Source organism: Panthera tigris, chromosome B1, assembly GCF_018350195.1.
Source record: "Panthera tigris isolate Pti1 chromosome B1, P.tigris_Pti1_mat1.1, whole genome shotgun sequence".
NCBI classification, from domain to species: Eukaryota; Metazoa; Chordata; class Mammalia; order Carnivora; family Felidae; genus Panthera; species Panthera tigris.
The window spans coordinates 7,158,376-7,182,571 of NC_056663.1; the positions used below are offsets into that span (position 1 = coordinate 7,158,376).

The following is a 24,196-nucleotide window of genomic DNA, read 5'->3' on the forward strand; positions in this document are numbered from 1 at the left end:
GTTCATTTTTGCTTTTGTTTCCCTTGCCTCTGGAGATGTGTTGAGTAAGAAGTTGCTGCAGCCAAGGTCAAAGAGGTTTTTTCCTTCTTTATCCTCGAGGATATTGATGGCTTCCTATCTTACTTTCAGGTCTTTCATCCATTTTGAGTTTATTTTTGTGTATGGTATAAGAAAGTGGTCCAGATTCATTTTTCTGCATGTCACTGTCCAGTTTTCCCAGCACCATTTGGTGAAGAGACTGTATTTATTCCATTGGATATTCTTTCCTACTTTGTCAAAGATTAGTTAGCCATACATTCGTGGGTCCATTTCTGGGTTTTCTATTCTGTTCCATTGATCTGAGTGTCTGTTTTTGTGCCAGTACCATACTGCCGTGATGATTACAGCTTTGTAATCAGCTTGAAGTCCGGGATTGTGATGCTTCCCGCTTTGGTTTTCGTTTTCAAGATTGCTTTGGCTACTCGGGGTCTTTTCTGGTTCCATAGAAATGTTAGGATTGTTTTTTCTAGCTCTGTGAATAATGCTGATGTTATTTTGATAGGGATTACAAGATAAGGATATTTTCTTGTACCATCCTATCAAGGAGGAGTTTTACTCTGGCTCATGTTTTCAGTCTGTGGAGATTGAAACATTTTTACATTTTGAAAGTAATTTTAAACTACTTAAAGTCTTTGTCTTTCTTGTCACATTGAAAGTTCATGTTCTCCTACACTGTGGTGGTTTATAGTCTATTCTTCCATATAATTATTATTATTATTAGTTGTTATTATTATTACGGCTGCCATTATAAAGACTATTGTCATTATTGTTGTTAATCACCATGGTCATAATTATTACAGCAACTATGATTTATTATTGTTGCTGCTGCTGATAGAAAACCCTGAGTCAATTTCCTCTATCCAGGAAGGGTGTCTGGTTTACTGAAGAGGATGATGGAGATTTCCCAAAAATACATACAAATTGACAGATGCTTCCAGGTCACTCCTGGTGCCCTTTACTGATATGAGCATCCACAAATTTTCCAAGTTTCCTTCCGGGGTCCTGGAGTAGTCATTTTGACAGTGGAAGCTTGGTGAGGGTATCTTGGCCTTCCTGAGCCTCTGAGAAACATTATGAGTCACTCCTGGGAGCAGCAGCCACTTGTGCCTGTCTGTAAGACCTGGGGGGCTGGGCAGCCATGGCCCATCAGGCTCAATGAAAATTTTCCTAAGACCCATAGAGAACCAGCAATGGATGGAACAAGTATGGGAGGCTAGAGAGGAGGTCCCCACCCTCTGGAGCATTTGCAGTATTTCTAGGTATGCCCCAGAACCATGGAACTGCTTTTCCTGCCCTCCTGTATAAGCCCTTACTGGACTGGAAGCACCATGCACAGCAAAGAGGAACCGATTTGGGTGCTATTCAACAGCTCCAGGCTAAAAAGCACAATCTCATAAATCGTGACCTGAAAGTGATAGGGAAGAGCAGGTGGCGAAAGGGGCAGCAGGGAAGGGAGGGCTGAGAAAGTGCTAGAGCCTTAATGTTAAGCATGAGGGCGGGGGCTTCAGAGGATGGGGAGTGGGGTAATGTCCCTGCATCAGGCTTTCAAGGAGACACATCTCCCTGAATGACACACATGCACGCACACACACAAATGAACTAATATTAAGAGTGTTCCTGAATGACAGGTGGTTTTCCAGATGTATTTTCACATCCAATCACTTTTTCCTCACTAGTGCATTATTTATGGAAAGAATAATATAATTCCAGGCTTGCTTTCAAGAATCTAGGTTCTTCCCCCCACCTACTCACCAACCAAGCTGAGTTTGGAATGAGTTATACAGCACCGCTAATTGTTGGTAATTTTTGAAACTCTCTTAAGGGCACATAGAGTTTCATTTTATTTTTTCCAAATTGGGGGGGGGGGTGTGTTTCAAATAAATAAGGAAATATATAAAGCATTTGTTCATTACTTAGAAAATGTTTATAATAAATTATTTTAAATCTACTACTGGTTTCATTTTGGTTACTTCAATTAATACTTGATCCATACCTCTGTAAGAAAGATCGGCTTATATATTTTCCTTCAGCACCATCCAGATGTTCCAGAACCATTTTAGAGTTTCCCCCACTTTTCCCAAGTGGGCAATGACATGAGTGAAGGGTAATGGTTCTTTATTCTAGGAAAACTAATCTACACGTATTTTGTTTGTTTGTTTGTTTTTTTAGAGAGAATGTGAGCCAGGGAAAGAAGGAGAGAAACAGAGAGAGAATCTAAGGCAGGCTCCATGCTCAGGGCAGAGCCCGATGCAGGGATCGATCCCACAAACCATGAGATCATGACCTGAGTCATGAGTCGGATGCTTAATTGACTGAACCACCAAGGACCCCCAATCTACACATATATTTTAAAGTCAAATTTCCTTGTGACATTTATTTCACTTTTTTTTACTTTAAGTTTTTATTTTAATCTCAGTTAACATACAGTTTAATATTAGTTTCAGGTGTACAATATAGTGATTCAACACTTCCATACATCACCTGTGCCCATCACAGCACGTGCACCCCTGAATCCCCATCACCTCTTTAACCCATCCCTGAACCTCCTCGTGACATTTTTTTAAATGACATTTTCTGGGGCACCTGGGTGGCTCAGTCAGTTTAGCATCAACTTCAGCTCAGGTCATGATCTCCTGGTTTGTGAGTTTGAGCCCTGTGTGGGGCTCTGCGCTGACAGCAGGGAGCCTAGATCCTGCTTCCGATTTTGTGTCTTCCTCTCTCCCTGACCCTCCCCCGCTCACAATCTCTCTTTCTCAAAAATAAACATTTTAGGGGCATCTGGGTGGCTCACTTGGTTAAGTGTCTGACTTCGGCTCAGGTCATGATCTCATGATCCGTGGGTTTGAGCCCTGCATCGGGCTGTGTGCTGACAACTCAGAGCCTGGAGCTTGTTTCAGATTCTGTGTCTCCCTCTCTCTCTGCCCCTCCCGCACTCACACTCTGTCTCCCTCTGTCTCAAAAATAAACATTAAAAATAAACATGTTAAAAAGTGACATTTTCTAAAGGAAGGTATCCTAAAATGGGTTTATTTTACTTCAGTTGGTTTAGCCTCTATGATCCTCTTTCCTGGAGCCCTTGGCAAACCCTCAATCTCAGGTCATGGTGGAGGAAGAGACAGGAACCTGGGCAGAGTCCTAAGTCCTACTGATTAGGAACAGATCTGGGGATCAGAAACGGTCCTCTGCCCACGGGCCCTACTGCTTTGGGGCATCCCCACATGTCTGCACTTGCCTTGCCTTTTCCGTGTCTGGGTCTCAGGATCACCACAACCAAAAACATTCCTGTCTCAATCTCAGTGGGCGTCAGCCTATAGGGGTCTTCAGCCTATCGAGTAGGTAGGGGCCACCCCTGCTCTCTGGGACTCCACTTAACTCTGCTATCCTATTCACACCCTGCACACATCAGAAGAATTTTCACTTGAACTTGGAGATCCCTTGGCCCCTCCATCCAAACACCCTAATGACCGATCCCTCTTCCATTGTGCGCTGCACCCTGAAGGCCGGCAGGGGGCGCGCCGACCCGCCGCCTTGGGCCAGCGTGGAACGCATGCGCGTGGCGCCCCTTGCCCTCGACGCTGCGTCCGCACGAGAGCTCAGAGACGCGTTCCCTCTGGGGCGACGGTGGAGGCGACGCCACGGAGGACGAGAGCCCCGTATCTGCCGTGAGTGATGTCCCCGTGCGGCCGCTGCGGCAAGTTTCTCTGAAAAAGCTCGCTGTTGTCCGCCCCGCGTGTCTCCCTTCCTCTTCCCTTTCTCGTGGAGGCTTTTCCCAGCGCCTGTTTGCCGGGCGGGCCCGTCCATCCGGGGCGTGTGGGGTCGCAATCACAGCATGCTGTGGGCGGGTGCAGGGATTCGGGATTGCCTCGGGGGGTGTGGGGGGCCCCGGTGCGGCTCCGGGAAGGGGGAAACCGCGTGGGCCGTGGGGAGAGGACGGAACAAAATGTCGGGGCGTTCAACGGAGGCCGGGGCACGAGAGGCGCCTGGGGAGGGCGCGTCCGGCCGCGGGCGGGTGGGGCGCCGTGTGGGTGGCTGCGTGAGGCTGTGTTGGGTGCCGTGTGCGGCTGCATGGGGTGCTGCGTGCGACGCTGCACCGGCCTTCGTTCACTTGGGGGGGGGGGGGCGGTTTGTGGTAGAAAGTGAAAGTGTCATAGTTCGAAAAGTACCGAAATGTAGAAAGGTCGGTGTGTTAAAACGCACGACTGTTATTTTAAATGTCAGTATTTTGTCCACATCCGGGTGAGAATTGATGATAATTGGACTTTCCAGGCTCTCAAGGAAGTTGCCGTGTCTTATTTTAAAACAACGCCCTTAAAACAGCTTATCCCGTATCCAGGGTGAGGTCTTGCCACGACTGAGGTTTTCTCGTGACCCGGCGGCAGTCGTAGATCATTTTAAGTAAAAGTCGGGTCACCGAAACGTCTTTTGTAGGACCTCACTGTGACACGTGGATCTGAAATAAGCCTAGGACCCTGGCGAATTTATACAATATTTACAAAAAGGCAAGGAAGGAAAATACGGATTTTGAAAGGAAAGGTTGTCCTCAGAATGAAAATAGGACGCCTACCATCTCTTCAGAATGGTTTGTTCTACTTTATTGCAGAGATATTCTGAGACCTCTGAATTCTAAATTTTATTTTTTTAAAAAAAATCCGTTGAAACGCATTGTGCTTCTACTCCCGTCACTTCTAAATTGTGGCTCATTTATCCCGATAGGTCCTAGTATTTTTAAATATTTTGTAGTATTGACTTACAGTCCTTAAGACATAGCTAAATAGCCTCAGAGAGCTGCACGTTGGGTTGGTATTCTCTTCCTTTGTATTGAAATATGCACCCTTGGCATGGAAGGCCTTAAAAAAATATGCACTTAGTGAATCGTCAAAATGTTCTGATTCTTGAATATATCAGAGGTGTGAGAATAAACACGTCGCATGCCCGCCCCCCATTTTAATTTCAGAAATGTCCCCAGTGTGCTTCTCAATTTTTGAAAATAAGTTCAAATCAGGCAGCAGGAGACCAGCTGCCAGCTCAGAAAGGTGCTCTAGAAAGGCAATAATGCTGTACTTGCAAAAGTGCCACTTAACCTGTTTAACCTCGTGGGGTGGCGCTCAGTTAGGAAGGTGACAGGAGCAGGTTCCTGAATTAGCTACTTACCACAACAGTTTATGGGTCAGCTGTGCATCCCCGAGCCCAGGGAGTGGGGTGTCCCCCAGGTGCCAAAGACAGCCACGAAAGGTCTGCAGTCTAGCTTTAGAGGTGCAAAGGAGCTTTCCAGGCTCAAAAATAGGGCCTGTTCTGACTAGTAAGGGGACAACAAGGATTCACTCTAGGTTTAGGGATGTAACCAAGGACAAAGAAGTATAGATGAGCCAAGGCTAGAGCTCATTTTCTGCCTTCCTCTCAGACTTCTTTTTTTACTTGATAGAGTAACAATATATTGATTTCAGGTATACGACATAATTTGATATTTGTATATATTGCAAAATGATCACAGAGTTACAGATTTTTTCTTTAAAAAATTTTTTTTAATGTTTATTCATTTTTTGAGAGACAGCATGTGAGCAGGGGAGGGGCAGAGAGAGAAGGAGACACAGAATCTGAAGCAGGCTCCAGGCTCCGAGCTGTCAGCCCAGAGCTGGACGCAGGGCTCGAACTCACGAGCCATGAGATCATGACCTGAGCGGAAGCCGGACGCTTGACCGACTGAGACACCCAGGTGCCCCCAGATTTTTTTCTTATAATGAGGACTTTTAAGATCTGTTCTTAGCAACTTCCAAATGTGTAATACAACATTATTAACTATAGTCACCATGGTGTATATTTCATCCCCATTACTTATTTCCTTTATAACTGGAATTTCGTGCCTTTGACAAGCTTTACCCACTTTGCCCACTCCTACCCCCTGCCTCTAGCCACGACCAATCTGTTCTCTGTGTCTATGGGTTTGTTTTTTTTTGTTTGTTTTTGTTTTTGTTTTTGTTGTTTTGTTTTGTTTTTTAAGATTCCATGTATAAGTGAGGTCTGTCTTTCTTTGTCTGACTTACTCCACTTAGTATAATGCTGGTAAGGTTCATCTACATTGTCCCAGATGGCAAGATTTCCTTTTTGTTAATGGCTGAATAGTATTCCATTGTGTGTATCTATACTGCATTTTCTTTATCATCCATTCACCCATGGGTAGACACTAAGTTTGCTTCAATGGCTTGGTTATTGTAAATAATGCTGCAGTGAACATGAGGGTGGCATATATCTTTTTGAGTTAGTGTTTTTGTTTCCCTCACGTAAAATACTCACAAGTAGAATTGCCACATTGAAGCCTGCAGCCCTAGAATTATTTTGGTAGGCTAAACCCACTGGTGAATGCTGATTATCTTGCTGTAAACTTCCCTGTAGCACTTGCCAGAACAGGCCCAAACCCACAATGTAGTGAGGCCTTTCAGTGCCTTTAGAACACAAACAGGGTTTAAGAATGACTCAGTTTTTCATAACTGTATCTAAATTATTTAATTAATTAGAGGGGAAATTTTTTTTGTTAAACTAGTTATGCTTTGGTGATATTTATCTCGATTAACATCCAAGGTAAACAAGGTCTGTCCATTGCATCATAAATCTGATGAAGTTACCAACTATATCAAAGTGAGTCCACAAATAAATATATGTCTATTCCTAAAATAAGTGAAGTTCTGAGCTTGGGTCTGTGGTGATGGCATACTCAGTAGCCACACAATATCCCAGGTTTTCCATGTGCTTAGGTTCTGGTGAGTATTGAAGAAAAATTTCCCCCATCAGATCCAATCTCCTTTATTTTGCCATAATTATTAATTATGAATATGATTGTTTATAATGACAGGGGCCATTTGTAGTACCACATCTGAGGGTAGGTTAGGTGATGAGGACATGGAATTTCTGTTTATTTATGTAAATTTACAAATCATAATCAAAGAGACCCTTGCTTAAAATGCTGCAGGTGATTTTTCTGCAGGTAATTTTGGCAATGAAGAAAGGAGCAAATAAATAAATGAATGCATAGTAAGAAATTAATGAGTAACCTGAAGGAAGCAAAGTCAGGTTCTACTCAAGGCAGCAAAACTACCTAAGGAACTTAGGTGGTAGTTTAAAGAAGGGGTCTCTGAAGAAATGGCATTTAATCTCAATTTGAAACCTAGCGAGTGTGAAGTGGCCATATATATGTAGATACCAGGGTAGAATGAAAGATAACAGTGCTCAGGGTAGAGATGATAGCAGTGCTTAGTTGTGCGGTTCTGAAAAGTGGTGTCAAAGATTAATCCTTGGATATCTGGTGGATTTGTTATTGGACTTGGAAGACTAGAAGACAAGAAATTTTTATTGTGGAAGAGTTGATGGCTTCATTTCAAAATCTGTTTCCTTTTACATGCGTACAGTACATGCAGGTGGGGATTACAGCACAGCAGTGGAGTCTAGGTATGTTTTTAGTTTTCAGTTTAGAAATAACCATGGGAGAAATTGAAGCAAGTGAAAGAGTGTTGTGAGATTTCCAAGACAGTATTGTAAGAGGAGAGAAAGGGGGTAGAGTTGAACCTGGAGATATTTCAACACTGTTGTTCAAGGAACACCTTGCAGAGGACTTCTGGAAGGAGTGCCTAGACTGTTTTAAAGGCAGTTAGGAATCTGAATTGTCAAAAAAGCCTAGAAAAAGAAAGTTCCCAAACAGAGGTCATGTGCCAGTACTGCTTTGATTCCAAGTAAAAGGCCGAGAAACACTCACTGGATTTAATCATGGGGGAATAACTGATCTTAACAAGATTTATTAACTTGGAAATCAGAACTAATTTTTGTAATTCAAAGTGAGAGAATGTAAAGAAATTGTTACTAAATATTTAATATTTCTTCAGGTTCATTTTGAAGGGAAAAGGTCGTGTATCAGCAGCTAGATATAAATTGGTTTAGATGTTTTTCTTTGACGAATGGTGAGACTAAATGAGTTTAAGGAGATAGATGGGGAAGTGATGAAGGGGTTACTGGTAAAAGAAATTTGGTTTATAATCAAGAACATAAAATATTTGAGGAAGTAGGAAAGAAGGGGATGCAATTGGAGAAGTTGGATTTAATTAGGAATAGCGATGACTTTTCAGTTTTTACAAGAGTGGAAATACCGATGGGTTGGGAATCGGGAAATAATTGTAGGTTTCTTGCCAGTGAGCTGAAATATTTCTTCAAATTATCTGTTTCATTTCTGCAGTAGAATGAAATGAATAAAGTAGAATAAAATGAAACCATTTTTGAAAACTAAGGAAAAAGGTGAGACTTTTTTGTGAGATTAGAAAAGCACAGGTAATATTAACACATTCATGAAGCATGGCAGAGCAATTGTTAAGCCAAAGTCAGGTGCTAAATATTTAGAAAAAGCTTTTGGCAGATTTGTGACACTGTATTTAGACCAGCTCAGTACCTCCTTCTGATCTGTGACAGATGCAGCCACGAGACTATGAGATATTGGAGTCATCTGCAATTGGAGTTTTGAGTAGTAGATGTTGGAAAGAACTAAAGGGCATTTGAATTGTTGGTCTTGGTGTGTGTATGTTGGAATGAGTAAGTGTATGTTCCGCTGATCAATACAAATTAGAGGTGGAGGCTAATTTTGGAAATTAGGGTCACTAAGATGGAGGTTCCCATGTAGTAGGACATCCTGGGCATGGGGAGAAATTATGTGAACAAGTTGAAAGGAGGAGGTTTTGAGAGAAGAGTCTCTCTGGTCATTGATCTGACCGGTGACATACGTAGGTAAAACTGGTCCCGGTGTCCTTCAAGATGAAATTCTTTAGTTATTTCACATTCATATATAGAGTTAATTTTAAATTCTAGCTGTCAATTTGTAGCCATGTAGTTTTGTCCTATAAATAAAGTTTTTTGAATCTGGTGCATATAACTCATTAAATGTATAAGTAATCTGTAAAGGCAGAGTTATTGTTGAGTATTAAGTTCAATGTATGTAAGCAGATATATGTAAATTCCACTCACAGAGTCTCTTTTTTTCAATATATGAAATTTATTGTCAAATTGGTTTCCATACAACACCCAGTGCTCATCCCAAAAGGTGCCCTCCTCAATACCCATCACCCACCCTCCCCTCCCTCCCACCCCCCATCAACCCTCAGTTTGTTCTCAGTTTTTAAGAGTCTCTTATGCTTTGGCACAGAGTCTCAATTAATACAGGTAGATGTTTTCTCTTTCCAGGTCCTCAAGGTCAGTGGGTTTTAATCATATCCTTTGCTGGACGTGTTGTGAATGTGGATGCAGTATATTTAGTTATAAACATCGTTTTAGGTAGCACTTTAGATACGACAAATTCTTTTATATACTTACATCATGAAATGCAGACATAATCTTGTTGATAAAAATAACTAGAACTCAAGGCCCCAAGAAGTCAATAAGATACCTCTAAAACTAAACCCCTCAGTCTATATTTTATGAGCCTATCTGGTCTGTGGGGATTGTGCAGCAATCCGTAGCGTGTAGCATTGTGACATATATACTCCTGCTTCTTTCCTGTGCAAGGGGTTGTATGTGTTAGACTTGCATGATAGCAGAGTCACTGAACACTTGAACAAGGCTTGGGTCATTGAAGTGTTCCAGCCAAACTTTAAAGAGATTCCATGGTTGCTTCGCCACATGTCCAAGGCCGTGAGTGATACAGGTGGGTTGAGGCACTAACACTGCCTGAATCCCACATGTGGAGGAGGCAGGGTGACTGAGGGAGAGTATGGGGCCCTCGTGAGCTGAGATGGGTGTTAGAAAACAATGCTAGTGGACCTCACCAAGAATGATAAAATATGAAATTCCAAAATGGTGTCCTTAGTTCTGGATACAACAACCTCCATGTGACAGGAGTCAGAATCTCCTAGGATTTTAGTGCCAGAGATGTAATTAAGACCTCTGAGTATCAAGTCTAATTAAACTAGAAACCCCTATGCTTTTGCTATCTCTATAACGGGGATATTAATAGTTTCTTTATTGTTGACTTTATCATTGACTTCTTATTGTTGATTCTTGGAGAGGAGAGCCCCCTTCCCTGTTTGTTCTTGTTTACTCTGCAGGTACATGTGAGTTGAACTGGGTTGGGGGAGGGGGAAGTCGTTACCGTGTGAAGATTTGCATTTGCAAGATGGGCATATCTAGGAGTATTGGAAAAGACAAGTCTCGTGGGTGCTTTCTCTTTCCTCAGCTTTGTCTGCTTAGTTACTGGACTGTCCCTTGGTGAGAATACGCAGGAAGAGAGGAGCGACTGAGTTCTAGACCATGCAACCACAGGTGAGTAGGACTTGTTCTTCCTTCTCATGGACACCTGTTTTTCCGGGGGTTGAGCAGATTTCTGTCCATGGCTTGGATCTTCTGTGTGCCCCCACCCCATGTCAGTCACACTTCAGGACTCAGAGAGGCTTGTGGCAGGTCCGGGTTTGATCAAGAAATAATCCCCTACCCAGTATTGCACTACTGTATTCCATTCCCCATCCCCTTAAGTATGTCCTTGGAGAAAAGTTGTTTCTTCTCATCCATCACATGGCCTCAGTTGAGAAGTGACTCACTCATTAAGTGTGTTAGTGTCTGCAGTGGGCTTAGGCATGTGGTGATACAGGTGATAGAAATGAGAATGAGCAGAAGTTTACAGGCCTATAGAGAGGCAGGTGTTTCTTCAGGGGAGTTCCATCCATCCAGGGTTTCAGATACTGCAGAGCAGGGCTCTGCAGCATTGACACTGGGGGTGGGAGGCAAGAGAGCTATGAGCAATCATTTATTTATTTTCCCCAATTTTAAACTTACTAAAGTTTTTCTAGACTCTGCTTGAGCATTTTAATAACTTAAGCATAGAAAAATTTTCCTTAACCACTTTTTTTCCAAACAAACCAATTTCCCTCTTTGTAATTAAACTTTGTTCAAATTTGAAAACAAATTTCTGGCGAATATTTTCCTAATTTGGGTTGTGCATTGAGAGGGATTATAATAGAACTAAACCTAGGGTCCTGTAGCAAATTTTGCAGGACTAGAAAGATCAGGTTCAATTGAGAGGCTTCCCTTACCCATTAGCATTTAGACAGGATCATGTTACCGGAGGGATAGTGATAACCAAGGCTCGGAGGTCCCAGAGAAGATTGAAATGCACAGCCTTACCACAGGAGGGTCAGGGTAGGACATTCCTTATGTACAGCAGTCTTAGGTCCCTTGGGGTTTTGCTTATGAACTGTATGTCTTATGCCTTCTCAGGAGCATGTGGGTTGCGTAGGGATGAGAGAGGCCACACTTGCTTGTCCAAGTTCTGTTAGAAGCCCCATTCAGTCCTGCAGAAAGTTGGACACTGTTGTGTCCAGGTTATTTCCACTGCACCTCATGAGACACTCATTTGTAATGAAGTTATGTTTACAAAGTGTGAGTGTGTGTGAAAGACACATGACGAGGCAGCATAGAGAAACATGTGACTAGAACCCCAGGCAGATTTTGACGTTTCTGTGTATACAGCCACTCATCTCCGGCACTGTCATGTCCAGCATACTCCCCTGATAGGGAAGGCCCTGGCTGCACCAAAATGTCTCTGATGTTTTAGGAATCTGTGACCTTCAAGGATATAGCTGTAGACTTCACCCAGGAAGAGTGGGCCCTGCTGGACGCATCCCAGAGGAAGCTGTACAGAGATGTGATGCTGGAGAACATCGGTCATCTGGTGTCTGTGGGTGAGTCTGTCAACACTGATAAATTTATTCAGCAAGTATCCAGCTTTCACTTAATCCCTCCCCTCTCAGCCCTCATTCAGATTCTTTCATGGTTGTTAACACTATTTGAATGTAATTTGTTTTTTCTTATACTTACCTACGCCTATTTTGTCACCCCAAAAGAATATAGTTTTCCTGACCCCTCTTTTGTGCCTTTCTTGCTTCTAGGTCTGTAATGCCCAGGACTCTTCTGGGAATTCAATGAATGTTTTAAGTGAATGAAAGCACTAAATATTACTAAATAACTGTTTTCTATATGGTCAACTGGTAGTTAAAAATCCATTTGTGGAAATTATACCTGTTACTTATTTTTTTAATGTTTATTTTTGAGAGAGCGAGCAAGCAGGGGAAGGGCAGAGAGAGGAGGGCACAGAGGAGCCAAAGTGGGCTCTGAGCTGTCAGCATAGATCCCGATGTGGGGCTTGAACTCACAAACCATGAGATCATGACCTGAGTTAAGTCAGACGCTTAACCACCTGAGCCACTCAGGTGCCCGATGTTTTATTAGCCTTTTACCTATTTTCAGAGAAATTAAGTTGTTCTGGTGAAGCTTCTGTGTACTTGTTTTATTTATTTTTAATTTATTTATTTAAATTCAAGTTAATTAACATACAGTGTAATACTGGTTTCAGGAGTAGAACCCAGTTTTTCATCACTTACATACAACAGTGCTCATCCCAACAAGTGCCCTCCTCAATGCCCATTACCCACTGAGTCTACCACCACCACCCCCACTCTCCTCCAGCAACTCTGTTTGTTTCCTGTATTTAAGAGTCTCTTATAGTTTGCCTCCTTCTCTGTTTTTATCTTATTTTTCAGAATTAATTTAACTCTACTGTGGGAACATGTAATTTCTCCTTTGTTGAAAAACACTAAAGATTCTTCACTCTGTCTTTGATCTTGGTCCTGCAAATCAGCAACAAGAAAATCTCCCTGTGTTGGCATGGTGTCACGATGTTCTTCTTGCTATGGTGAAGGACCTTAGTATTTTCAGTGTTCAAGGTGCTCTTCCCTGGGCTCTCCTTTGTTGTTCACCTTGTTCTTCCTTGGTATCCTGTCCTGAAATTAAAGATCATTCATGTTTCTCTGTACAGGATCTAAAATCGGTATGTCTTTTACTCCCCACAAACAGGGTATCAAGTTTGCAAATCAGATGTGATTTCCCAGTTGCAGCAAGGAGTGGAGCTGTGGAGGGAAGGGAGAGGATTTCCCCAAGGCGTGATTCCAGGTGAGCTCCAGGCTTGTGTGTGCTCAGCACTGGGAAGATCCTGATACAGGGAGAGCAGGACAGGGAAATGTCAACAGCAGATATCTTATGTCCTGAAAACCCTTGATAGTTTTCACTTACCTGAAATGCCTTTCAACTCACTGATATATTCCTTCTTTTCACATTTTTCCCCTGTGGAAGAGTCAGTATTTGAAACATACACAGGCCTTGCATGTTTTCAACAGTTTTCTTCCTCTAAGGCACACTAGCAGTTCATTTTATTTACATTATTTTAGACAGAAAAAGTAGCCTTATGAGGCAAGAAGATGTCTGCAGGAAGGACCCATCTAATTGCATGTCAGTGGTAAGTTTCAAGGGGGTGAACCCTCCCTGAACATTAATGATATGGGACTGACAGATTTTAGAATGCAGCACACAACTGTGATTTGAGTAAATGCTGCCCAGCAGAGAGCTTTGGGTAGTTTGAAATTAGGGAAAAAATTAAGGTATTGCTCAAAGACACCACATGAGTTCTTCTAAAAGGACAAACATAAACATGGCTCATGCATCTAGTCTTTGAAACTAATGAAATCTTTCAAATAAATCTGATATCTCTGCAGTTGAGATGTTATGAAAAAGGAAATCTCTTTGTATTGCAGAAAATAATAGGCATTGCCTCTATAACTAACACAGGGAAGATTTTAACAGGAGATGTTCACTGCATGCATGGTCAAAGTAGGAGTCGTGTGTAGAGAAAAGAATTAACGAGTGTATGTGAGAAATTCTTTAACAGCCTCTCATCTTCGAACAGCGGAGATTTCACACTAAAAAGGATACCTATGAATATGATGAATGTGGGGAAGTTTTCCCTTACAGATCCATGGTGACTCAGTATGTGCTAAATCACATGGTGGTGTGTGGGGAGGGGGGAGCCCTATAAATGTAAGGAATGTGGGAAGGAATTCTGCCAGAGGACTTCGCTTTCTGTGCACAAAAGGACACACACTGGAGACAAACCCTACAAATGTAATGAATGTGGGAAATGCTTCAGCCAGAAGGCTAAGTTTGACTCACACCAAAGAAATCCACACAGGAAAGAAACCTTATACATGTAAAGAATGTGGGAAAGGGTTCCATTGGATCACTTCAGTTTATATACACCAGAGAACCCACAGAGGAGAGAAACCCGATAAATACAACAAATATAGGAAACACTCCAGCCAGAATGCTAACTTCTATTCACACAAAATAAGTCACAGGGGAGAGAAAGCCCACATCTGTGATAAATGTGGAAAAAGTTTCTATCATCCTTCCTCCTTCAGTCAACATAAAAGAAGTCAAACTGAAGAGAACTAATAGGAATTTTTTCGTCAAAATTGTCACCTTAAACAGCATGAGTAATTTTACACCAGAGAGGAGCCCTGTGTATGAAATGAATGTGGCCAAAGTCTAGGTAAACGTCTTACCCTTTAGTTAAAATAATCACATAGAATGAATGGAAAAGCCTTCATCAGTCTCTGACCTCAGTTCGCATGAAAGAACCCGTATGATAAATGTGAGGCAGGACTGCCTTTGTACTCCACTCTAACCACCCCAGAGAGCTCACAGAGGGAGAACTGTATGCACACAGTCACTGTGCCTTCACGACGTGCCATCACACGCAATCTGTTCTTTAAGCGCCATGAGCAAATGCTACGGCAGAGACTACAAAAAAACTCTACCTAGAGAAACCTATAACCCACACTTCATCAGAGTATTCAGACCTTTGCCAGATGGCCTATTACAAACAATGTAAGATGAAAATAGAGATTTGTGTTGTGATCCAGGAATGTTTAATGAAGAATTTGTAACAATAAAAATTAAATCCTTTCAATAGATCAGTACTTGAAATTAGTAAAAATTGTTCCTCAAAAGGCTAATATGTTGTTCACTTTATATTTTTATGCAGCTTTGACCATAATTACAGACATGAGTCAATCATAAAATAACCTAAATACGCTGAAAGATCATAATAGAAAATAATGTGATTTACATGTATCAGTGTTGAGGGGCATTCACTTTTGAATGTCCCCTCTCTATAAAGAGAACTTTCCTTTTATTCTTCTTTTCTAATCTTATACTCTAATAAACTTTTGCCTGCTGCTCAGAAATAAATCCAGGTTTAAAAATACATGTACATGGTAAAAATTAATACAAACATGCAAGAATAAACATTTGGTTTGTGAATAAAGTCCAGTGTTAAAACAGTACTCCTCTTTTTAAAATGTCCAACCTGTCCACATTTTCCTACTTGCACAGCCACAGTCATTCTTACCTCGAACAGAACAGAGGAGGAGAGAGTGGGGATGTGAGGCCAGGAGACCAGGGCCCGGTTGGGGTAGGATAAACATGGGCAGAGGGAGAAGTGAGTACAAGCGGGTGAGGAGGCAGCTATAGGTGCATGGCTGGCATATGAGGTGCCAGGTGATGTTGGAGCAGGGTAGATTGAAGGGAGCATTTGGTGGCCTTAGGTGTTGACGAAAGCAGAAAAGAGGGAAAGGCGTAAGAGCCAAGTTACTGAATGAGGATGCACAAGAGGGAATCTCCAGGTAGACTCAAGGTCATAGGCCAAGCCACTGGAAGTGACCAGAGCAGCGCGTTGGGACAGGTATTGGTGATCCACGGTGTGCACAGGTCTCAGAAAGAGGGTCCAGGTAGGGAGGGTTAATGTAGGTTAAAGGATAGGATGGGGGAGTATGGGATACACTGAGGGGAAATAGGGGTCCAGCTCTGAGGTGAGGGATTGGGACCATGGTAGATGGTCTGGGTGGAATCGAAGTCTTTTTCTTCCCTCCCAGCACTTTCTGCTAAACCCCCAAGCGGTTATTCCTTATATATTACAGCCTCAGACTCTCTGGGTTGGAAGAGGATCAACAGTAATTTTGAGGCAGTATTCAAAGTTTGCCCCCAAGATTATACCCGCTAGTGTTCCCACCTGTATAATTTCTTTCCTTTGCTTCTGTTCTGGACCTTTGAATGTGATAGAATATCATTCTCATCATGTGGCAGTGGGGAAGGGGTTTTGCAGATGTGGTTAAGGTCTCGAATTGGTTGTCTATAAGGTGATCCCAAGGACGTTTCTCCTGGATAAGCATAACCTAATCAGGTGAGCCTTTTTGAACAAGATCTGCAGGTCAGAAACAGCATGTCAGAGAGACGTGAAGCCAGAGACAGTCTGCTGCTGGTCTTGAAAAAGTGAAGGGAGGATAATTAATAAAAGTAAAATATAGGGAGTGGAGAGGAGTATCGAGGAAGTGGGAGGAGGAGGAAGACACTTCTGAGAACACTTCTGTTTGGAAGCTTGGTTTGGGAACGTTTGCTGTACCAGCAAGGAAATTAAGTGAAAAGGACGAGTGGGGAAAAATTGGAAAACAAACGAGCCTAACTTTTTATCAAATAACTACCATAATCATAGAAAATAAATTAAAAAAATACCCAAATTCAAGTAATTTTTGAGCACAGTGTTTTTATACACTCAAGTGAAATACAACAATACTTGCAAATTATTCTTAATGCCTACTTGATTTGATGATTTTTTTCAGTGGTGTGAGTGTAGCAGCTTTTAAAGTTTTTATTTTTAATGTATGACTGAGTATGCGATTAAATATATTTAGGTGTTTTTCAGCCAAAGGTTTACCTGGTAATAGAAAATGGAGATACAGATACTTGAGAAAGGAGAAGATAAGTTTCAGGGCATTTGGATTGGAATTAGACTTAATTATCATGAATTGACAATCTGTGTTCTTGTGCATGTGTGCAGACATGTGTCCTGTGCCCTGAAAGGGCCTAGAAGGAGGGAGGGACACCTCAGTTGCAATGACAAATATCACTCAATTACTGGTTTCTAAATTTCCTTCTCACTAATTGGAGCTAGGCTTTCTAGGAGAAGGGGTTGATTGAGGTGGGCAAATGCAAGATTGGTATCGAGTAGAGAAAGTACAGATGAGTCTAAGGTATCTTTTGCTGGAAAGTAAGGAGGTACAAAAGGAGAGTGGACAGGTGAAAAGGAAATAGGGGGCAGACTGAAGGGGCTCCTATGGCCACATTTGGGACAACCATATCATCAAAATAAAAAACAAAAATAATGGATTTTTTTAGCACATTGAAAGATTAACATATTCATACACATATACATACGTGTCTTCATATGTGGCAGGAAGTGAAACATCACAGTAGAATACTGGCTAAAAAATGCAGAGGGAATGGTAGGAAAAACACCACTTGAAACTACCTTAGTGAAAAAGGTTAATGTTAGGTAAACACTTTAAGCATGTAACTGAAACATCGATGAAAAATAATTGACGTCATAATGAAAAACATTGACATCATGTGTTCCTGGTGTAAATCACTGAGAAAGACTAAACGTCACTTGTGGAGTGTTCCTAAAAAATGAAAACAAAAAGAATAATACCACATAAACTAAATCCCACCATTAGAACACAGAAGGAAACACCGTTTTGGGGAATTCTGGTGAACAAGTGGCTCATACTCTACACAAATGAGTTTCATAGAAGACAAAGCTGAGGAAAGTAGCAAGCTAAGACAGCTAAAAAGCAATGCATGAGCCAGAACTGAATCCTAGAGAGCGGAAAATTAATAACATTTATGTTAGTACCAAAAGAATGGAATGCTTAAAATACATTTAACACAGGTAGATCTGTACTCAAAATATTTTGAAAGAAATGAAATAGACCATAAAAAAAGGAAATATTTAAATGGCCTAATTGAAAGTGATTATGGGTTGGAAGATTTAATATCAGATGGCAGCACGCCCAGACCTACAGATTCAGTGTAATCTTTATCACAGTTTCGGCTGACCATGAAATGCACGTGGAGATCCAAGGACCCAGAAAAAGCAGCCTTGAAAGAAAAAAAAAAATTAGAGTGTTCACACATCCCACTTTCACATCTTACCACAAAGAGACATTAATCAAGACTCTAGTGCTGGAGTATGAATAGACTTCTAGATTAATGGGCTAGAATTAAGAGTTCAGAAGTAAATCCTCACATTTATAGTCAATTTATTTTTGATAGGGGTCCCAACAATATAGTTATTTTAATAAACGGTCCTGGAGTAACTGGACATCCACATACAAAGAAAAGAAATTGTACTCCTACCTAATATGCAAAAAAAAAAAAAAAGCCCTCACGTGGGTAAAATAGCTAAATATAAGAGCTAACATCACAAAACTCTTAGAAGAAAACAAAGACATAAAAATTTGTGTTCTTGGGAGCACGTGGCGGGCTCAGAAGAGCATGTGACTTGATCTCGAGGTCATGAGTTTGAGCCCCACAATGGGTGTAGAGATGACTTAAAAAAAATAAACTTAAAAATACATATATTTGTGTTCTCAGATTAGGCAGTATCATAAGCATGTGCAACCAAATAAAACTGATAAATTGGACTTCATCAAAATGAAAATGTGCTTCAAAGGACGCTAATAAGGTTGAAAGACATCCCACACAAGGGGAGAAAATTAGTTGCAAATCAGAGATCTGAAGAGAGAGTAGTATCCAGAATGCATAAAGAATTTGTACAACTCAAAAATTATCTAGAAATCAAAATTAAAAATGGGCAAAAAACTTGAATAGATCTTTTGCAAGGAAGATATAAAAGCAACCAGTAGGAATAACAAGAAGATCCTCAAAGTCAATGGTCATTAGGGAAATGCAAATCAAAACTGTAAAGGGGTAGCACCGCACTGCCACTAGGATGGTTCATGCAAAGACGGTGGAAAGTGAGAGGATATGGAACATTGAACTCTCATCCTTTCCAAGTGGGAATGTCACATTTGGAATACAGCCTGGCTGTCCTTCAAGAAGATAGAGTTACCATATACTCAGCATTTCAGCTTCTGCTGACCTATCCATAAATGAGAACATAGGTTCATGCAAAAATGTACGTGTGAGTGTTCTTAGCAGTTTTCATAATAGCTGAAAAGTGGAAACAACCTAAATGCCCATAAGTTGAATGAAAAAGCAAAACGTGCCATACTTGAACAGTGGAATGTTACTCAGCTATTTGAGAAAGGATGAAATGCTAAATACATGCTCTTACGCTGATGAACCTTGAAAGCTTTCTATTAAGTGAAAGAGGACAGACACGAAAGATACTTCTCATGTAAATCTATTTATATGAAATACCCAGAGGAGGCAGGTCCACGGAAACAAAGTGGAGTAGTGGTTGCCAGTGACAGGGAGGAGGGGGGATGCAGAGTGTCTGCTAATGAGGATGGGGATTCTTGGCAGATGATAAAAATGTTTTGTAATTGGTGATGGCTTCACAGCTTAGTGAATATGCTAAAAGAAAGTCACAGTTTAAAGGGTGAATTTTATGGAACGTGAATCGTATCCCAGTTGAAAAGGATGACACCAGCTACAGAACCCGAATCCTGGGGGTGACCTGTGACCTGGGAGACTAGAGAGCTCAGCAGGACACAGAGCGTCCCCGCGGCTGCAGACAAAGCAGTGGGGCTGAGGAACCTGAGGGCAGCAGGCTTGGCCTCTGTGCACCCGGCCTTGCCCTCCTCATCTTGGGAGTTTGCTCCAGCGCTCCCGGAAGAGTTCCTTCTCTCCTTGAAGTCATTGCATCGGACTTTTCTCTGGGGCTCCTCCTCAGGAACGAGAGGGGTGAGTAAAACAGGAGCAACCCTGAACTCCTTTCGCTGGCCTGTTTCCTTTAGGTGTTGGCCAGAGGGGGACTCAGCACCAGAGAGCAAGGTCGTAATACCGGGATGTGTGGGATTTGGCGGGAAGTTGCTTAAGAGACTGGCATCTTTTGTGTGCATGGCTACCAAATGTAGAGGCAGTCATGACACACCTTTCGGCTGTTCTCTCGTGGAAGGTGCACCTTGAATTCTGCAGAGATGTGATGCGGGTGCAAGCGGAGCCTGTGGAACAGCCTGATTGAAATTTGACTCACTGACCCATCCGTCACCTCAGCCAAGAGCATCTGCCTCACGGTTCCCATTCTTGGCTCTGTGAGAATCCCATCTCAGACTCCACAGCTGCAGATGGGTTGTCGCACACTTGACGTCAGGCAGGAAACCTAACAGAGGACCGTGGGTGGGGAGTGAAGACCCACGGGCAGGGGCCACAGCCTCGCAAGAGCTCAGTTTCTTCCGGGTCTCCTGACACCGTGATACCCCTTCATCTGCCTCACTGAGTAGTGCCTTGATGGATGGGGACCTGTGGCACACACACGGCCGTGAACACCTTTTCTTTGCTCCTGTCGCTCCAGGGCTTCAACTAATGATGGCAAATTCTCCATTCCACGTTTTTGCGCCACTGCTCACGCACACGTCCACAACCAGCAGCTTATCGTGGCCCCACGACGGCTGGCAGTCTTTGTGCCAGTCCTCATGGGGGGCATTCAGCTCAGCTTACTGACCGTGCATTGTGATAGTGTGTTTAAACATTGAGAACACAGATCCGGGTTTGTAAAATAAAGTGTGTATGCCTTTACGCACATGCAGATGTTCATACTTTATACACAGCTGTCCGTGACCTCCAGCTAAAGACTGTCCGAAACGTGCCTGCAATTGAACAAAAATTGGATTCGTCACTCCTTTCATTTAGAGACAAGTTTCAAAATGGAACTTTGGAAATTCTCAATAAGAAGGTCTTAGAACGAGCTGATTTTCACTTGTGTTAGTTGATTTCGGGGGGCAGTTAAAAGTTAGAAGAAGATCTAGATATTTTCTGTCAGAAAGCAGGGATAATTGTTTAACTGGTGTCTTATGAAACCTTCTCTCTCTGGAGGTATGAATAGAATAAGACTACAGCTGTATCTTGTAAAGAAGCAGCGATCACTTATATAGGCTGAGAGGGGTAAGGAGTTGGTATTTTGTGGCTTGGATGATGTCTCTAGTTTGTGTCTGGACATGACAGCTGGGTGGAATTGTCTTCCTCTTGATCTGTCATCAAGGTTTGTCACATAATGGCCTGAGATGATGTTGCTGTTCTGCGTGATTGGTTATGTTCACCAGGAGCACACCACGACCTGGCTGAGGGTCCAGACCAGTCTGGGGATGGCATGGTTTGCTTCCTGCTCATACAATTTAGAGAGAAGCAGGGGCAGAGGTGAGCTGGAACATTCAGGCTATTCGTTCTGGACTCTAGGTCTCTGGTAAAAACAGAAGTGGAATGAAACCTGGCAGAAGATAATGGAGCCATGTAAGCTTGACTGAAGGGTAGGGGAGCTGGCCTTGGGGTAACAGTGACCTTCAGCAAAGGGATGAGCCAGTGTCCAGGCAGCCAGTGAGCTGTGGTCTGTTCTTCTTAGGGATGATCCCTCCCTGGTGGCCCTCACCTTCCCTTGCGTCAAGAACACATGTTTGAGAGGTGCCTGGGGGCTCAGCCTGTTAAACGTCTGACTGCGGCTCAGGTCATCATCTCCTAGTGCATTGGTTCTAGCCCTGCGTCTGGCTCTGTGCTGACAGCTCAGAGCCTGGAATCTGCTTCGGATTCTGTGTGTCCTCCTCTCTCTGACCCTCCCCCACTCGTGCTCTGTCTCTCTTTCTCTCAAAAATAAAAACATTAAAAATTGTTTTAAAAAAGAGCACGTGTTTGCTCCTGCCTTCCAGCTCTGCTCTGCCAGCTCTGTGCACCAGCTCAGTCCCGAACAACTGCCTGAAATGCCGGTGCTGTGGGATTTAAGGCTGGTGTTGCGACTTTGTCACTGCCAGATGCCAGCTTGGAGAGGGTGGGAAGTAGAAAGGCTGAGCAGTGAGCTACACTCAGTGTGTCACAGTGCCCCCCCCCATGTTACATTTGAGAATATTCCAAATAGTAAGTGAATTGATAAAGATTTCTTCCATGAAAATCATTTTGTATGGAACATTCATGACAGTGAAAAGTAGTCAAAATAAAAACTAAAAACCTTGGCTTTTACTCTGAAAATTGATGGGTAAACTGTACATGATGTAACAGAATGAAAGGACACTGCACATCGGCCCTGACTGGAGAGAGCAGAGGAGCCGGTGTGCTCGTGGGCATGTCCACGTCACGTACCTGGGATGCTAGGTTGACTTGGGAGTCACTCTCCTCTGAGCTTGCTGGGCTGAGTCTCCTACAGAAAAGTCTGTAGGATTTACATTTATCTTCACGGAACTAGTTTTTCTCCTGCTTTTTGGGGCTCAGTGGCAATTTTCTCCTCTAAGTAGACAGACCTCCTTTCTATTTCCCAGACTCCTCTGGCTTTTTAATTTGATTCAGGAGAATAACAAGGGGAAGATATGAGTAAGTACTAAATCCTGTTGAATGATCACTCTAGCATAATACAGGAACACAATGGTATTTTGTTATTGCCACTATTATATAGGAATCACCATATTTTAAAAACATATTAAAAGTTGATGTTGGAAATCTATTACATCTTGGTTTTTAGAGAACTAGGGTAATGTAAAAATATAGATGAGTCTCGTAACTTATGCGTGATGTATATTGCTGGTTCATATGAAATATGGAGATTCTTATGTTCCAGTCATGCAGAGAGTAAAATAATTCTGTTTTAAGCTCTATCTTAGGGTCTGTCATCTAGCCACATTTCATGCTGGGCTCACTCAAACACTACAGAACTGTGAATGTTCAGAGGAAACTTCTAAAACAATTAAAATGGCATAATGTATAAATTACATTGAGATGCAAGCAATTAATATGAAATTTGAAATTAGTATAAACACAGCAAGTATTTTATGGCATAGGCTGAATGTTTTCAATTAAAATAGTTTAGTGGGTAGTTATTTGAATATTCAAATAAACTGCTCTTTAGCAGAAAATGATATATTTACAGTATGCCATAGTGCAAACCACTTAACACTTCATGTGAGAACATGAATCAATATTAGGAATTCTTCATTAATGTAAAGTGAATAATAATGATTTTATTATGTGGAAAATGAAAGGACATTAAAATAGAACTTCCTGGTATTCCTTTTTTTTTTTTTTTTGCAAATACACAGTTTTTAAAAATTTGATCAGCACTGAGGATTTTTAGGGCAGTGAAAATATTCTGAATGATGTTATACGATGGATCTATGTCATTATACATTTGTCCAAACCCATAGAATGTACAACCAAGAGTGACCGTGAGGTAAACTGTGGACTCTGGGTGATGATGTGTCAGTGTAGGGCTATCCTTGGTAAAAAACAAAAGACGTACCCCTCTGGCAAATGGTGTTGATAAGGGGGGGGGGTGCTGTGCATGTATAGAGTCAGGCAATAGATGAAAAATATCTGTACCTTTCTCTCAATTTTGTGGTAAGCCTAAAACTTCTCTAAACAAATACTTAAAAAAATCATTAACTGGAAAATGCCAACACTTTAAACATTGTTTTCTTTGTTGGCCAAACAATACCTCACACAACTTCTATATAAATATTTCTGGGAAACTTAGAAAACATTCCGTTAAAATTTTATTGACATTAAGTATTATATCAGACTAATAAGTTAGTAATGTAGAATATATTAGTATTACTTCATAATTTGGTATTAATAAGGTATAATTACTTTCAGGAATTACTGCATAATTCAGTATTAGTAGTCTAAGCACAGATTATATAAATAATGTTATTGATATTGATACTTACACCCTTAGACTATTTCATTATAATTTAAACTTAATGTTTTCATTAATTTATCATTAATGTTGCAGTTATTTTATTATTTAAAGTAGCTTTTCCATTCTAATATTAGATGTTGTATCACAGTTACTTCTATCAAAGTCTTCTCATTGGTTTCTCTTTTGAATTTCAGACTTGATTGCGGTCAGCGTATCATTGAATCCCACTGTTCTGAAATCTAAGGGTTCTCACTGCCTGGGTGCTGCAGGAAGAAATGTAACTTTTTCACCTCAGTCATAATTTGATAATTTGATTTCTAATGTTTTAATTAAAATAATTTTTAAAATGTGAAAATCCCTAAATTTTCACTAAATGCAGTGAAAATCTCTTCACTAAATGCAGTGCAGATTGGTACAGATCAACTACAGTTCTTTTCGTTTAATCCAGAGTTTTCAGAACTCTTCCGTCTATATGTGGTCATGAGTCAACAGTTGGTGACCTTTCTCTGGGCTGCAGTTTTCCCCAAAGAAGAGCTGCGCAGTTTGGCTTTAGGAACTAATAAACTGAGTTAAAGCTACCTTTGCATTTTAAATGTAGTGATATTAATC

General features: G+C 41.6%; 1 protein-coding gene across 4 annotated transcripts; it reads left to right on the forward strand.

Moving 5' to 3' along the window:
* Nucleotides 1–3,602: 3,602 nt before the first annotated feature.
* LOC102953395 (zinc finger protein 705A-like) lies at nt 3,603–24,165 on the forward strand. Of its 4 annotated transcripts, XM_042982882.1 has the most exons (7): nt 3,603–3,701; nt 9,574–9,712; nt 10,241–10,326; nt 11,615–11,741; nt 12,913–13,008; nt 13,284–13,351; nt 23,782–24,165. In XM_042982882.1, the coding sequence occupies exons 3-7, from the start codon at nt 10,315–10,317 to the stop codon at nt 23,785–23,787; spliced, it is 309 nt and encodes a 102-aa protein (XP_042838816.1). In that variant the 5' UTR covers nt 3,603–3,701; nt 9,574–9,712; nt 10,241–10,314; the 3' UTR covers nt 23,788–24,165. The 4 variants fall into 4 exon arrangements, with proteins under 4 accessions (XP_042838816.1, XP_042838813.1, XP_015392225.1 ...); XM_042982880.1 differs by lacking the exons at nt 3,603–3,701; nt 13,284–13,351 and adding an exon at nt 5,713–5,752; XM_042982879.1 differs by lacking the exons at nt 9,574–9,712; nt 13,284–13,351.
* Nucleotides 24,166–24,196: the final 31 nt, after the last annotated feature.

Coding starts and splice junctions, on each gene's coding strand:
- LOC102953395 (XM_042982879.1), top strand. Junction 11,742..12,912: donor CGGTCATCTGGTGTCTGTGG/GTGAGTCTGTCA, acceptor CCCCACAAACAG/GGTATCAAGTTTGCAAATCA. Junction 13,009..23,781: donor TCCCCAAGGCGTGATTCCAG/GTGAGCTCCAGG, acceptor TTTGAATTTCAG/ACTTGATTGCGGTCAGCGTA.